Source organism: Gopherus flavomarginatus, chromosome 1, assembly GCF_025201925.1.
Source record: "Gopherus flavomarginatus isolate rGopFla2 chromosome 1, rGopFla2.mat.asm, whole genome shotgun sequence".
Taxonomy (NCBI): Eukaryota; Metazoa; Chordata; order Testudines; family Testudinidae; genus Gopherus; species Gopherus flavomarginatus.
Window position 1 is genome coordinate 368,973,826 of NC_066617.1, and position 17,231 is coordinate 368,991,056.

The 17,231-nt window shown below is 47.8% G+C and overlaps 2 protein-coding genes across 2 annotated transcripts; both read right to left on the bottom strand.

Annotated features, from left to right (window-relative positions):
* Positions 1-4,667: 4,667 nt before the first annotated feature.
* Positions 4,668-5,667, bottom strand: LOC127048947 (olfactory receptor 51G2-like). The gene has a single exon (XM_050949131.1). The coding sequence runs from the start codon at positions 5,665-5,667 to the stop codon at positions 4,717-4,719; it is 951 nt and encodes a 316-aa protein (XP_050805088.1). The 3' UTR covers positions 4,668-4,716.
* A 10,362-nt stretch (positions 5,668-16,029) lies between these two features.
* On the bottom strand, positions 16,030-16,995 carry LOC127037842 (olfactory receptor 51G2-like). Its single transcript, XM_050930012.1, has one exon. The coding sequence runs from the start codon at positions 16,963-16,965 to the stop codon at positions 16,030-16,032; it is 936 nt and encodes a 311-aa protein (XP_050785969.1). The 5' UTR covers positions 16,966-16,995.
* Between the last annotated feature and the right edge of the window lie 236 nt (positions 16,996-17,231).

The following is a 17,231-nucleotide window of genomic DNA, read 5'->3' on the forward strand; positions in this document are numbered from 1 at the left end:
AAAATCTCTTCAGATTGACAGACACAGACACCTCTGGAGAAGTCTGATGGCCTTTGGCCTGCCTGGGTCCTCATCAGAGTTGGAGGCCTCGGGGTCAGAGATGTGCATAGACTGTTAACTGAAAACTCTCTTATTCTCCCATGTTAGTCTCTTTTTCCTGTGTTGTTAAGATTAAATAGTATTTTGTTTCCAGCAGTCTGACTGATCCTTTGACTCATCACCGCTCACAGACTCCGAGAGAGAAGGACCAAGGGCATCAAACCCACTTGGTTCTGCTCTACCAACAGTTGACACATAGTGTGCCGTAGCCCAGGGTCAGGGGATGGGAGGATCATGGGATTTCACCCCAGGAGAGGGCAGGGTACAAGACCTGACATCTGGAACTCGGAGACCAGAGAGGGGACAGAGATGCAGGTAGCCGGTAACTCTAAGGGGTCTCTACAGGGAATAAAATTCTGGAACCCTTAGCCAGTCAGGAAACAGAAATATACCAGACCTGTTACCACAGAGCAACCCAGCTCTGAATTCCTGCCTTCACCATCAAGCCAGAGAACAAAACCTTTTAAAATGTATTTGCTGATTAAATTTCCAGAAGCAAACAAACCTGAGGCAATTTGGGAACTAGTCACTGATATTCCGTGGGGTCTTGTATCACTCAGCCTCTGGCAGGATCGAGACCAGAGCATACGGCATCTCTAGAAATGGGAGCCCTTGAGACATCCTGTCTTGGGGCATCAGGGTTTTCACACTCCGACCTCGCTTTGAATCTCAGATTTCTGTGTAGCTTGAATAACCGACCATGGACCCTGGACAAATGCAGGGAAGGGGTTCCCAAGCTACCTAGTGCTGCCTGTCCCCCAGCCCCTGTCACTGAGTCATCCCAATAGCCCAGCTGAGTCCTCTGCTGCAGCACAGAACATTTGCAAATGGAAACAACTTTCCGGCTTTCCCCTTCTCTTCGCATTTTAAAGATAGTGAAACCTGCCAATGTACCCAATTCCTGCTAGATGTGGAGCTGCTGATACCAGAGGTTTTCACCCAAAAGTACAAGGAGTCATCGGTGATGTTGCACAGGCAGCAGGCAGTATCTGTTCAGACACGGAGGCAGGTATCTTTATGAAGCATGTCTGCACATTCCCTTGGGGCCACTTGGCCATCAGGGAATCTCAGCTGCTTGGCTTAGTGTGCACCAGCTTTAACCCCATCATGGCCAATGCAAATTTTAGAATGACAATTAACAGGGGGTGCCTGGTGATCCTACTCAACTGAGCTGAACCCCAAGCCCTGGTGCAGGTTCTAATCCTGGAAACTGGGCCTGTCATCAATGTTCTTGTGGTTCTGATTAGTCACATGGCTATCTCGAGGGCGGCTGAGTGCTAACAGTCATGATGTCACAGCTTTAATCTTGTTGAAACAAAATCATAATAATAATAATAATAATAATATAGGACCATATTTTTCTCAGCAGCCTTTTTTCTGCATTATAAACCCAGGGAACAGCCAGGGAATGGAGATTCCACAAAGCTCCATATAAGGATTTTTTTCTTGGATCATTCCAGGAGGGGGGTTCCCTTTCCTTCTCCCTGAGGAATGAAAAGGGGGACCCAGGATCCCCAGAGTTATGGACAGATCTCAGTGGTCCACTGGTAGCTATACCTACTCACCCACAATCTCTGTGCCTCTAGCACCGCTATAAGATACTTTCCATCTCCCGGCTAGCACAGGTTCATCAGAAATGTGCTACCAGGGCCTGTCACAGTAGTTACTGTCTGGAGGATCTGGTAAAGGGATGTTTTACAAGGTGGATGGGAACGAACAAAAATGGGAAAACTGATTAGAGGATCTGATTTGCACAATACCTTAGCCATAGATGGTAGGGAGGTTTCTGCTTTCCATATACAGAGTGAAGCCATACACTCACTCAGTGCAACCTTTGTTTATGTTGTAAGAGAGAAGAATATGAAAAGCCACCAATTTCTCCTGGAGATCCAAAATGTCAGCTGTGTAAACAAAAGCTCTTGCCTATCTATCCCACATTGGGGTGTACTGCACCCTCAGCAAGCTTGTGGATGATACTAAGTTGTGGGGAGAGGTAGATGCACTGAAGGGTAGGGATAGGGTCCAGGGTGACCTAGAGAAATTGGAGGATTGGGCCAAAAGAAATCTGATGAGATTCAACAGGGACAATTGCAGAGTCCTGCACTTAGGACAGAAGAATCCCATTACCTGCTACAGTCTGAGGACCCACTAGCTAAGCGACAGTTCTGCAGAAAAGGACCTGGGCCTTAGAATAGACAAGAAGGTGGATATGAGTCAGCAGTGGGCCCTTGTTGCCAAGAAGGTTAACAGCATATTGGGCTTCACTAGCAGGAACATTGCCAGCCGATCAAAGTGATTCTACCCCTCTATTCATCGCTGGTAAGGTGTCATCTGGATTACTGGATTCAGTTTTGGGCCCCTCACTACAGAAAGGATGTGGACAAGCTGGAGAGAGTCTAGCACAGGACGAAGAAAATGATTAGGGGTCTGTGGCACATAACTTATGAGGAGAGGCTAAGGGGACTGGGCTTATTTAGTTTGCAGAAAAGAAGAGTGTGGGGGGAAGGGATTTGATAGCAGCTGTGAACTCTCTGAAGGGGGGGGTCTAAAAAGGATGGAACTAAGCTGTCCTCAGTGGTGGCGGATGACAGGACAAGGAGCAATGGTCTCAAGTTGCAGTGGGGGAGGTCTAGGTTGGATATTAGGAAACATGATTTCACTAAGAGGGTGGTGAAGCACTGGAATGGGTTACCTAGGGAGGTGGTGAAATCTCCATCCTTAGAGGTTTTTAAGGCCCATCTTGACAAAGCCCTGGCTGGGATGATTTAGTTGCGGTTGGTCCTGCTTTGAGCAGAGGACTAGATGACCTCCTCAGGTCTCCTCCAATTCTTATCTGCTATGATTCTATGATTCATTGAGGGGACAGTGACCCCTATTAATGAGTTTGCATTGTACAGATGCCTGTGCAGTACAAGACTGTATAATTCTGGGATTATTCTGCAGCAAGGGTGCAAGGCAGGAGAGCTGGTACATTGGATATTGTCTCCTATTTGTATGTGAGTGACTTAGGTAAAGAACTCAGGTAGGTCAGCTGGGTGGGTGGCACCACCTTCTGTCATGCTGGGTGATAACAGGGCCTGGAGAGCCTGGCTGTGTCACCCGCAGAGCAGCGGCCTGCCCACCTGAATTGTTTGGGGCTCATCAGTTAAACTGGATCCCAGACTGCACTCTCAGTCATAACTGGCCACAAAGATTTTAGTCCAAACTGATAAATTAAACAGTAAAAGCCACCAGGACCAGATGATATTCACTCAAGAGTTCTGAAAGAACTCAAATATCAAATTGCAGAACTACTGAATGTGGTGTGACACCTATCATTTAAATGAGCCTCTTTATCAGATGACATAATTAGCTAATCATAGACTCTTGGAACATAGGGGTTGGAAGGGACCTGAGGAGGTCATCTAGTCCAACCCCCTGCTAAAAGCGGGACCCATCCCCAACTAAATCATCTCAGCCAGGGCTATTTCAAGCCAACTAAATCATCCAGCATAACCTTACATCATCCCAGCCTGACCTTAAAAACCTCTAAGGAAGGAGATTCCACCACCTCCCTAGGGAACCCATTCCAGTGCTTCATCACCCTCCCATTAAAACAGTGTTTCCTAATATTCAACCTAGACCTCTCCCACTGCCACTTGGGACCATTACTTGGATAAAAACCCTATGTAAAAAAATTATTATTGATTTTTTTTTCTGCTAATAAGAGCTCACAACTCATATTTTAATATCAGTATTGTTACCTTTCTAATGCAGTGGATGTTCCCTTGCTGGGCAGGGCTGGCTCTAGCATTTTTGCAGCCCCAAGCAGCAAATAATAAAATAATAATAATAATAATAATAATAATAATTAATTAATTAATTAATAATAAAAAAGCCGGCATCGGCGGCAATTCGGCAGCAGGTCCTTCGCTCTGAGATGGAATGAGGGACCCACTGCTGAATCACTGCTGAAGAGCCAGGCATATCACCTCTCTTCATTGGCCACCTCAGGCACCTTCTTGCTACGCTGGTGCCTGGAGTCGGCCCTGCTCCTGGGGTTCCTGTGTTAATCATGTCTCTGACGTGACTCAGACATAAGCACTTTCCTGAGGACCTAGGGGAAGGGTGCGTGACTGTGCCCCATGAAAAGCCCCTGACCACAGCTGGAGCAGCCTCCATGGATCACACAGTGCCCAGAGGGCTCATGAAGGGCCAGGACTACAACTGCCGAACAGCATTTTTATGACTTGTGGATATTTAACCACAGGCAGGACAGTGACAGGCCAGATGTAATGAGAAACAACATCCACGTCCCTTCTCTTTATTGACTATCCACAGGAATTCTAAATTCGGAGCAGTCACCAATGTGGCAATTTTGGGGCTAACATTCCACCGGTCCTCTGGCTGTCCACGAACACAGTCACTCGGTCAATGCTGATGCCTGCCTTGGTCTCCTTCCCCCAGTGCCCTGTCCTCCCTCTCCAACCCGTCCCATTGCTCCAGATATTAGACCCCGTCTAAACCTCGCTCTACAGAGTGGAGATCAATAGCTCTTCTTGTCTTGGATGTAAGGATCCAGGATGGAATAGGCGGTCCGTGTTTATCGTCTCCCATGACAGCAGTGCTGCAAGTGGTTCATGAACTGACCCTGCACTTGACTAATGCCCTACTTATCCCCGCACGCAGGTGTCTGCTTTTCATGCTGTACACGATTGGATTAATCAGAGGTGGGAGCAGCAGGGAGATGTAGCTCAGGACAGTTTGAAGCAAGGGAGATGATCCCTTTCCAAATCTGTGTATCACAGACAGGCCGATCATTGGTGTGTAGAAGAGCAGGACGGCGCAGAGGTGGGAGACGCAGGTGTTCAGGGCCCTGAGGCACTCTGCATTGGACGCGATGCTCAATGCTGTATTAAGGATCATCACATAAGAAAGGAAGATGAGCAGCAAGTCCAATCCCACCGTTAAGAATGTAATAAACAAGCCGTAGATGCTGTTCACTGAGATATCAGAACAAGCCATCTTCATGACCTCCGCGTGCAGGCAATAAGAATGGGAGAGGACATTGGCTTGACAGTATCGGAACCTTTTCAGTAGAAACGGGAGTGGGAATATTACAGTCAAACTTCTTAGCACACTTATCAGTCCCATATTGTCTGTTGTCTGCACGGTTAAGATGGAAGTATATCTCAGTGGGTTACAGATTGCGACGAAGCGATCAAAGGCCATCAACAAGAGCATAGAGGATTCATTTAACTGAAGCGAGTGGATGAAGAACAGCTGAGCAAAACAGGCTTCGAAGCTGATCTCCCGAGAGTTAAACAAATATATGCCCAGTATCGTTGGCATGGTGGATATCAATATGCCAAGGTCTGTGACGGCCAACATGGAAAGGAAAATGTACATGGGCTCATGCAGGCTTGCATCTGTTTTTATAATGAAGAGAATGACTGAATTTCCTACTATTGAAATAGCATACATGAAGCAGAAGGAGACAGAGATCCAGAGATGGACATCTTCCTGCCCAGGTATCCCGGTGAGAAGGAACACTGCAGAGTTGAATTTGGTGTCATTGACAGCTGACATAATGTACTGGGCAGGTCCAAGAAATTTTTAACTTTCCTTACTGAAAAGAAAAAAGGACAAGAGACTACATGATATTTAACAATACACCTTTCTGCTCTCGGTGCAAGTCTAGAGACACCAAAGAGCTTAAGGCAGATCATCAAAAATATAGTCTTGGATTTACAACAACGAGAGGAGGATAGGCAATCCCAGGCTGGATCAGACCTATAGTCCATATAGCCCAGTATCCAGTGACCAGTACCAGATGCTGCACGTGAACATAGAAGAAGCCTTTCAATAGGCATCTATGAGATAACCTGCTACCAGGGAAAATTCCCCTGCCCTCTGAGACCCAAGATTTTGTTCTGTAAATCAGAAAGGTTTTGAGCCCTTCACAGACTTTTTTAAAAAGTTGTCACTACTGTAATTAAATATTCTGGTAATCCATATATGCCTACAGTCCCTCTCTGAATATTGCTAAATTCTTGCCTCCATTGATATCTTGTGGCTTTGAATTCCACAGCCTACTTGAGCACTGTTGCGTGCCTGGATGCTCTGCAAGGACAAGGCCCCCACACACAGGTGAAATAATTGGCTTTAATGATTAAGTGACACACCCGCAACTGGGACTCCACGTGTTGCTGCCACTGGCTTGGGGAGTCCAACGTCCGAACAGCTCGGTCAGGTGCGAAGTCCAATGCGCAAGCTCCAGCCCACAGCAATTATAGCATCATGCTAATAGCATGCAAAGCAGCCTCTACATATGCAATGGGGGACTTTCCAACAGCAATGGCCGCCTACCCTGGCCTCGGGCCAGGGACTTTCTGCAGTTCCCCAAAACACCGGGGCTTCCCACACAGGGCAGTTCTAACCGGTTAGAAGCAGCAGCTGCTAGCAACTTCTGTCCGCTAATAACCTCTCCTTGAGAGAGCGCAGGCCCTAGCTAAACCGTAACAATGTCTTCTGGGGTCCCCTACATGTGCTGTGTGATTTTACAGTTGTGACCTTCACACAGACAACCTTTCTGGCCCTCCACTTCTGAGAGTGGCCCATTTTATCTTGACGTGTGTAAACATATGGCAAGAGAATGGTAAAAGCTGTCATTGTATTTATCTGTCCTGCACTGAAGCTATTTATAAACAGATTTCAGTGCCTCATATCTATCTATCTATCTATTTTCTCCACTCCTGAGAGTTCAAATTATGCCACTGCCTCTTTGCAGTACATGGGATTTCGAGAGTGAATACCAGAGATACAGGCTGGGAAGAACCTGTTTTGAGCTACAGTCACGTTACGCAACTATTTTGCCAGGGCTGGGATGCTGTTCAGAGATGGGGCAGCTATTGATGATAAGCTCTTCAGATTGAAAGACACAGACACCTCTGGGGAAGTCTGATGGCCTTTGGCCTGCCTGTGTCCCCGTCAGATTTGGAGGCCTCGTGGTCAGAGATGGTATAGACTGTTAACTGAAAACTCTCTTATTCTTCCATGTTAGTCTCTTTTTGTGCTGTTCAGATAAATAGTATTTTGTTTCCAGCAGTCTGACTGATCACTCGACTCACCACTGCTCACAGACTCCCAGAGAGATGGACTATGGGCACCAAACCGTCTTGGATCTGCTCTACCAACAGTTGACACACAGTGTGCTGTAGCCCAGGGTCGGAGGGTGAGAGGATCATGAGATTCCACCCCAGGAGAGGGCAGGGTACAAGACCTGACATCTGGAACTCGGAGACCAGAGGGGGGCAGAGATGTCAGTAGCCCCGTAACTCTGATGGGTCTCTAAAAGGAAGAAATTCTGGAGCCCTTAGACAGTTGAAAAACAGAGCAACTCAACTCCGAATTCCTGCATTCACAATCATGCCAGAGAATAAAACCTTTGAAAATTATTTGCTGATTAAATTTCCAGAAGCAAATAAACCTGAGGCGATTTGGGAATTAGTCACTGATATTCCATGGGGTCTCTTATAGCTCAGCCTCTGACAGGATCGGGTCCAGAACTTATAGTATTTCTAGAAATGGGAGCCCTTGACAAATCCTGTCTTGGGGCATCAGGGTTTGCACTTCAATCTCACTTTGAATCTCAGATTTCTGTGTAGCTTGAATAACCGACCATGAACCCTGGGCAGATGTAGTGGAGGGGTTCCCAAGCTACCTAGCGCTGCCTGCCCCCAGTCCCTGTTACTGTATCACCCCGACAGCCCAGCTGAGTCCTCTGCTGCAGCACAGAACATTTGCAAATGGAAACAACTTTCCGGCTTTCCCCTTCTCTTCGCATTTTAAAGATAGTGAAACCTGCCAACGTACCCAAATCCTGCTAGATGTGGAGCTGCTGACACCAGAAGTTTTCACCCAAAAGGACAAGAAGTCATCAGTGAGGTTGCATGGGCAGCAGACAGTATCTGTTCAGACACGGAGGCAGGTATCTTTATGAAGCATGTCTGCACATTCCCTTGGGGGCCACTTGGCCATCAGGGAATCTCAGCTGCTTGGCTCAGTGTGCACCAGCTTTAACCCCATCATTGCCAATGCAAATTTTAGAATGACAATTAACAGGGGATGCCTGGTGATCCTACTCAACTGAGCTGAACCCCGAGCCCTCCTGCAGGTTCTATTCCTGGAATCTGGGCCTGTCATCAATGTTCCTGTGGTTCTGATTAGTCACATGGCTATCTCGAGGGCGGCCGAGCGCTAACGGTTACGATGTCACAGTTTGATCTTCCTTAAATAAAATAAAATAGACTAATAACAATATATAATAACAATAGGAATAGGAATAACAATAATATAGGAGCAGATTTTTCTCAGCAGCCTCCTTTCTGCCTTACAAACCCAAGGAACAGCCAGGGAAGGGAGATTCTACAAGGCTCCATACAAAGAAATTTCTCTTAGATCATTCCAGGAGTGGAGGTCCCTTCCCTTCTCCCTGAGGAATGAAAAGGGGGAACCAGGAACCAGGGATTCCCAAAGTGATGCACAGATCACAGTGATGCACTGGAAGCTAGGCCCACCCGCCATGTCTGTCCTTCCACAACTCCAGATCCTGGCTAGCACAGTTTCATCAGAAATGTGCTACCAGGGCCTGTCACAGCAGGCACTGCCTGGAGGATCTGATGAAGGGATGTTTTACAAGGTGGACAGGGATGTACAGGGTTGGGAAGGCTGGTTAAAGAATCTGATGTGCACAGCACCTTAGCCATTGACTGATTTGGAGGTTTCTACCTTTCCATATATAGTGAAGGTGCGCTGAAGCTCTTGCCTATCTATCTCCCATTGGGATGGACTGGACCCTCAGCAAGCTTGTGGATGATACTAAACTGTGGGGAGAGGTAGATCCACTGAAGGGTAGCGATAGAGTCCAGAGTGACCTAGAGAAATTGGAGGATTGGGTCAAAAGAAATCTGATGAGATTCAATAGGGACAATTGCAGAGTCCCGCACTTAGGACAGAAGAATCCCATTAACTGCTACAGTCTGAGGACCCACTAGCTAAGCGACAGTTCTGCAGAAAAGGACCTGGGCCTTAGAATAGACAAGAAGGTGGATATGAGTCAGCAGTGTGCCCTTGTTGCCAAGAAGGTTAACAGCATATTGGGCTTCATTAGCAGGATCATTGCCAACAGATCAAAGTGATTATATCACTCTATTCATCACTGGTAAGGCCTCATCTGGACTATTGCATTCAGTTTTGGGCTCCCCAGGAGAGAAAGGATGTGGAGAAATTGGAGAGAGTCTAGCACAGGACAAAGAAAATGATTAGGGGTCTGTTGCACATAACTTATGAGGAGAGGCTAAGGGGACTGGGCTTATTTACTATGCAGAAGAGAAGAGTGTGGGGAGGAGTTTTGATAGCAGCTTTGAACTATCTGAAGGGGGGGTCTAAAGAGGATGGAACTAAGCTGTCCTCAGTGGTGGCAGATGACAGGACAAGGAGCAATGGTCTCAAGTTGCAGTGGGGGAGGTCTAGGTTGGATATTAGGAAACACGATTTCACTAAGAGGGTGGTGAAGCACTGGAATGCGTTACCTAGGGAGGTGGTAGAATCTTCATCCTTAGAGGTTTTTAAGGTCCAACTTTACAAAGCCCTGGCTGGGATGATTTCGTTGGGGTTCGTCCTGCTTTGAGCAGAGGATTGGACTAGATGACCTCCTGAGGTCTCCTCCAATTCTTATCTACTATGATTCTATGATTCATTGAGGGGACAGTGACCCCTATTAATGAGTTTGTGTTGTACAGATACCTGTGCAGTGCAAGACTGTATAATTCTGGGATTATTCTGCAACAAGGATGCAAGGCTGGGGAGCAGGTAAATTGGATGTTGTCTCCTATTTGTGTACGAGTGGCTTAGGTAAAGCACTCAGGTAGGTCAGTTGGGTGGGTGGCACCACCTTCTGTCGTGCTTGGTGATAACAGGGCCTGGAGAGCCTGGCTGTGTCACCCCCAGAGCACCTTGAGAGATGTCTTCCCAGCTGAATTGTTGGGGGCTCATTAGTTAAACCGGCTCCCAGACTGCACCACAGTCATAATTGGCCACAGAGGTTTCAGTCCAAACTGATAAATTAAACAGTAAAAGTCACCAGAACCAGATGATATTCACTCAAGAGTTCTGAAGGAACTCAAATATCAAATTGCTGGACTACTAAATTGTTATGAAACCTGTCATTTAAATGGTCCTCTCTACCAGATGACACAAATAGCTAATCATAGAATCATAGAACATGAGGGTTGGAAAGGACCTCAGGAGGTATCTAGTCCAACTCCCTGCTCAAAACAGGGCTAATCCCCAACTAAATCACCCCAGCCAGGGCTTTGTCAAGTCTGACCTTAAAAACCTCTAAGGAAGGAGATTCCACCACCTCCCTAGGGAACCCATTCCAATGCTTCACCAGCCTCCTAGTGAAAAAGTTAATCCTAGTATGAGCTTAAACTTCCCCTACTGCCACTTGAGACCGTTATTTGGATAAAAACTCTATATAACAAAAAAAATTGTTCTGGAAATAAGAGAACACAACTCATATTTTGATATCAGTAGTGTTACCTTTCTAATGCAGTGGATGTGCCCTCGCACCTCCACTGCAGCAGCCCCTGAACTGAAGCTAGGAGGGAGGGCCATCTCTCCCCGGCAGCTGCAGCTCTGGAGCTGGGGAAAGTCGCCTCTTTCTCTGGCCACCACAGCCCTGCACATCCCAAATTCCCCTCACCCCCTCTTTTCACCCCACATCCCCCTCCCACTTACCGCACATTTCCTGCAAAGCCACCAACTCACCTTATATGTGCATCTTCTCCATATATCTGAGGCCCTGATGTATCACCTAAGAAGAATGGCTCAGGACTGGAAATCTCCCTCACATTCTCTAAAGTGAAGAGCAATGCAAAGAATTCATTTAGCCTCTTGGCAACAGCCTCATCTTCCTGGACTGCTCCTTTACCACCTCAATTGTCCAGTGACCCCACTGATTGTTTGGGGGTTGCTGCTTTTGATGTACTTTATACAAAATCCTGTTAATTGCTGTGTCTTTTGCTGCTTGCTGTTCAGATCTTTTGAACTAAGTACGCAGTATTGTCAAGCCCCATTCAACTAGTATGAGTCACATCCCTAAAAAATAATGAGATTGTATTAAAAATAATAGGATTTAAAATACACTAATATGGGGTTCGTTTTCGTGTGTCTTTGGTTTCTCAGCCTTTTGAGGTGCAATTGATTCAGGGTTTCTAGTAACTCATTTAAAAAAAAATCTTTGGAAAACTGAAAGCTGAGATTCCTGCAGAGTGTCTGGATTCCAGAAGTTGGGGCTCTAAGAAGAGAGGAACTAGTGTGAGAATCCCAGTAAAATCCCAGTTGCTGGCACTGATGCTGTATCTCAAGCAGAGCTCCTGCAGAAGGCCGGCACTGAGGTTTAGTTAGTGGATATTTCTCATCACACACTGACAGAGATGTACCAGGCTACAGAGTCCCATGCTGTAAGGAACCGGGTTATGCCACAGACAGCCGGACATGAGTCGAAGAGTCACTGGATCCTGAGGCACAGCTCATATGTTCTCTCCCATTATTCAGGCATGACACATGCACACACCCAGTAATCAAAGCCATGCACACTCTTAATAGAAAGGGGAGTGATCCAAGCCCAGCTCCAAGTGCTTGCTGCTAACTCCCTATTGGACCCCCAAAAAACCACCCAGCTCCAGCGAACGCAAACTTTGTGATGATGGAAATTGGGATGCAGGATTTGAGGTCTATCTCCAGCGCTAGAGAGTCTCTCATTGGTCATAGAGAAGGTGGGGGTCAGGTTCAGCCCAAGGGGCATCGCAGCAGAGCTGTGTTGGGCCAGGCACTGCTCTCCAGATCCATCACTCTCTGAGAGAACATCCTGATGCCCCCTCTTACTGCTGAGCTGCAGGAGGGGCCCAGAACTCCCTCGTCAAAGGGGATTGTGCTAATGACAGGTCTTATCACTAAGAGGTGTTGGGAAGAGTTCAGGTTCTCCACCCAGTGACCCAAATCATCCTTATGAAGTACACAGAGCTGAAATCTCTCTAAAGCTCTGAGCTCTGGCCCCAATTATTGTAGTGTCCAAGCGCCTCACAATCAGTTACACATTGATCAGTACAACACCCCATGCAGGAGGGCAGTGCTATTAACTCCACTGGGCAGATCCCAAGACCAGAAGGCACCACTGTGATCACCTAGTCTGACCCCCTGCACAGACAGACCAGAGACCTGCCCCACAATAACTCCTAGAGCAGAGTTAGAACAATCTCCTGCCTTGATTTAGCAATTGTCAGTGATGGAGAATCTGCCACGGCCCTTGGTAAATTGTTCCAATGGTTAATTACCTTTATTTTTAAAACAATAATAATTTAATCATGCTCTGGGATCTTTTCTGAAACCCTCTCCGATTTATCAACATCCTTCTTGAACTATAGACACCAGAACTGGACAACTGGACAGAGGATCCCAGCAGTGGTCACACCGGTGATAAATACAAAGGGAAAATGACCTCTCTGCCCCTACGTGAGATTCCCCTGGTTGTACATCCCAGATTGCACTAGCTTTCTCGTCTGTAGCGCTGCACTGGGCTCTCATGTTCAGCCAATTCTGACCCCCAAGTCTTATTCAGAGTCACTGCTTCCCAGGATTGAGTCCCCCATCCGGTAAGGATGGCCTGCATCCCTTGCTGCTGGATGTAAACCTCTGTATTCAGCCATATTAAAACACATGTTGCTGAAGCATGGAGGGACTAAGTGAGTTGCCCAAGGTCACAGAAGAAGTCTGTGGAAGAGCCTGGAACTGCAGCCAGTTCTTCTGAGTCCCAGGCCAGCACTTCAACCTTGACTCATCCTTCCTCTCTGGGGCTAGTGACCTGGGGAGGGGGCGGGGGACAGCTGAACTAGATGATTTAATGGCTCCATCTGGCCTCAAATTCTATAACTCTATGACTCATTATTTTGAGAAGATCATTATCTTGGGTGCAACTTGAAGAAGTCACTACCCTGAATGCTGATAGGCACTAAACAATTATATCCGCTGGTGAAAAAGTATCAGGATTGTCACAGTTACACTGGATATATGGACTCTTTACCCTTTAAATCAGGTCCTTTCCTGCTTTGGGGGGAATCTCACAATTGTCCCATTCTTTGACCTGAGAACAGTCCATCTATTCTAAATGCTTATCACTGAGACGATCCAGTTGGACACCTCAGTCTCTTCCCTTTGGGTGCTTGTGACCAGAGCTATAAAGTCACCCCCAGCCTCCTTAAAACTAGTAGGTTTATTGGCAAACAGCAAAATGCATTGGGGAAAATTCTTTTAAAATATCAGGCAGCTGTCACACGTCTACACTAATCTATCTCATGTATCACTGCAAGCTAAGTTAGACAGGCTTTACTGCGGAGATAGACAAACAAAACTGCCCCACCTTACATTCTTTTGGGAAGCCAAGGAGCTCTTGGGACCCAGCCTAAATTCCCTGTGTCTCTGAGAGCATCTTCCCATCTGTTTGTCATTTTCTTTTGGAATCAGACTTTGCTGAAACCTGTGTGAACCTGGGCCCAGTCTCCGTAGTGCTCAGCTGTGTCCACGTTGAAGGGCCAAGGTGTGAAGCTGGCCTTTGCCACACTGCTGTCGCCCAGGCAGATGTCTAAGATAAGGTCCTTGTGTCTGTTATTCCCTTTGTTTGGCAGTTAGACCCGTTCTGCCTCAATGGATCACAAACACGGGTCCAGTGGCTGTGCTGAGCCACTTGGCATCCCCGCAATGATCTAAAACTCCTCTCAGAAATCCAATTCTTACCCTTCACTCTCACCCCCGAGCACCCCCACATCTGCCGCAGACACCAAAATGCTGGAGTCATGGGGTTTCCCAAAAGCAGCTGTCACAGGAGGCTGTGATAAGATGCCTTTTATAAACAAATGTCAGAGGTGTTGCTCTGTTTAACCTCTCACATAGCCCCAATCTTACTGTCTTAGAGCATCTGAGCACCTTGTATGTATTTATCCTTCGGTCTCCACTGTGAGGCAGGGCAGGGCTATTATTCACCTGTGCAGAGGCTCAGAGAAGCCCATGGCCACACGTGGCAAAGGAATCACACCCAGCTGTCCTGAGTCGCAGAGCAGTCCCCAGATCTCATGGCCAGGCTTCCAGCCATCTGGGTGGTGAGAAGTTCGGCTGGATTCTCTGCTGCACCAGCAGAGCTCCCACCTTTGCTGCAGAGAGCAGGGATGGCAAGGAGCCAGTTACAGGGGTTTGATGCACTGGCCTGTTCTTCCCCTGCCTCAGTGGAGTTTAGAGCAGCCTGGGGGCTGAGCTAAACTCCACACAGTGATAACAGCTTTCCAGTGCACAGCTCACTCTGGCCAACTCCCTGTGGATGGGGGCCATGCCAGAGTGCCCCCTTGTGGCCTGAGGTGGCCCTGCAGGTGCCCAGCCCTTTCCTCCAAGGTCCTTGCAATGACTTACTCTCAGCCTGGAGTACTTAAAAAAAGAGCCCCCTGTCTGGGTTTGTATTAATTCAGTCTTCTCTAAAACACAAGGGCTCCCACCTCATAGCCTCATGCTCCTCCTTTACTCAGCCCCTCACCAAACTACTTTTGGGGGCTCAGGCTTGCCGCAGCCCCTGCTGCTTTTCCATGGAGATCAGGCCTCCAGCCCATCTCTTCCCACTAGGCCCTTCCCCCTATACCTCCATTTCCCCTGATGCTCCACTCCCCCCTGGTCTAGGCATCAGCCGGGCCATGCAAAGAGCTACCCCACGAGCCCAGGCTGTGAGGAGCCCAAGACTCTCCACCTTCCCTGGGGTGTGTCCTAGGGGGCAGGGACACAGACTGGAGGCTTCTCTTGGCCCCCCCAGCCTCCTGTCCAAGGCAGCTGGAGGATCTGGTGGTCCTCAAAGTGGCTCTAGCTACCAGGACACATTTCACCACTGCCCACCTATAGCTTCTGTCCTGGAGATGGGGTGGAGGCTTGGCGGAAGAAGAAGAGCAGAGGGTGGGACCTCACAGGGGAAGAAGAGGGGTGAGGCAGTGTCACAGAGAGGGCAGGGCTCCTGCCTCTATCCCTCTTCTGATTTTGAAAGGGTGGTCACCCTGCAGTGAATGGGCTGCGCTGGGATTGGAGCTGGCTGTACCTCTGTTGGGGAGCTAAGGTCCATTTCCACCCCTTTTCATTGCTGGGACAGCACAAATGAAGGGAAGGAGGAGGGAACCTGGGCCTGAATCACTTCCCAGGACTGATGTGTGTCATATCCTCACTCACACATGCAACTCTGCTCTGCTTCTCCTGAGGCTCCTGCATTAATTCTGTCTGTGACATGACTCAGTCACAAGCACCTGGCTGAGGGAGTGGGGGAAGGGTGGGTGCCCGTGAACCTTGAATAGCCCCTGTCCACAGCTCCTGCAGCCCTCATGGATCACACAGCAACCAGAACGCTCAGGATGGGCCAGGATTGTGACAATAAAATAGTTCTGCACTTTTTTTCATGGCCTGCGAACGTTTAACCAGAGAGAGGACAGTGTCAAACCAGGGTAATGGGAAACAATATCCACCTCCCTTCTCTTTATTGATTGTATCGAGAGGAATTCTGAGGTCTGAGCAGGCACCGATATGGTTCTTTATGAACAAACATCCAACCAGTCCCCTGGCTCTCAACGAACAAAGTCACTTTGTAAATTTTGCTGCCTGTCTTGGTCTCCTTCCCCAGTGCCGTGCCCTCCCTCACCAGCCCCTCTACAATTGCTCCAGGCCTTAGACCCCATCTGAACCTATCTCTACATAGTGGAGATCAGTAGCTCATGTTGTCTTGGATTTAAGGGTCCAGGATGGAATAGGTGGCCAGTATTTTTCGTCTCACATGTCATAAGTGCTGGAGCAAGATGATGAACTGATCCTTCACCTGACGAACACCTTGAGTATCTTCGCACGAAGGTGTTTGCTTTTCACGCTGTACACAAGAGGATTAATCAAGGGAGGGACAAGCAGGGAAGTGTAGCCCAGGAGAATCTGAAGCAAGGGAGAAGAGCCCTCCCCGAATCTGTATAACAGAGTCATGCCGATCATTGGTGTGTAGAAGAGCAGGACGGCGCAGAGGTGGGACACGCAGGTGTTCAGGGCCCTGAGACCCTCCTCCTGGGACGTGATGCTCAGCACTGTTTTGAGGATCATCACATAAGAGAGGAAGATGAGCAGCGAGTCTAACCCCTCGGTCAAGAGAGTAATACACAAGCCATAGATGCTGTTTATTCTGATATCTGAACAAGCCATCTTCATGACCTCCTGGTTTATGCAGTAGCAATGGGAGAGGACATTGGATCGACAATATTGGAACTGTTGCAGGAGAATAGGGAATGGGAGCATTACAGTCACCCCTCTGAGAACACACACCAGTCCCATCTTGGCTATTCTTGGCAGGGTTAAGATGGAAGCATATCTCAGCGGGTCACGGATAGCGATGAAACGGTCAAAGGCCATCAACAACAGCACAGAGGATTCAATGCATTCAAACAAGTGGATGAAGAACAGCTGGGCAAAACACGCATCGAGGCTGATCTCTCTAGTGTTAAAGAAGAATATACCCAGTGTTGTCGATATGGTGGATATCGATAAGCCAAGGTCTGTGATGGCCAACATGGAAAGGAAAATGTACATCGGCTCATGCAGGCTTGGATCTGTTTTAATAATGAACAGAATGACTGAATTTCCTACTACTGAAAGAACATACACTAAGCAGAAGGGGACAGAGATCCAGGGATGGACGTCTTCCTGCCCAGGTATCCCGGTGAGAAGGAACATTGCAGAGTTGAAGTTTGTGTCATTGACAGCTGACATAATGGACTAGACAGGTCCGAGTAGTTCTGAACTTTCCTTCCTAAAAGGAAAAATGACAGGAGACTGGATGACATTTAGATAGACATCTTCCTGCTCTCAGTGCAAGTCTAGAGACTCCAAGGAGCTCAAGGAAGATCAGCAAAAACATAGTCTTAGATTTACATGGCAGATAGGCATTGCCAGAGTGGATCAGACCCATATTCCATGGATCCTAGTGGCCAGTTCTAGATCCTTCAGAGGAAGTGGAAGACACCCTGCAGTAGAAT

Excerpts from the sequence above, each read along its gene's own strand:
- LOC127048947 (XM_050949131.1), bottom strand. The coding sequence starts at position 5,667 with ATGTCAGCTGTCAATGACACCAAATTCAACTCTGCAGTGTTCCTTCTC.
- LOC127037842 (XM_050930012.1), bottom strand. The coding sequence starts at position 16,965 with ATGTCAGCTGTCAATGACACAAACTTCAACTCTGCAATGTTCCTTCTC.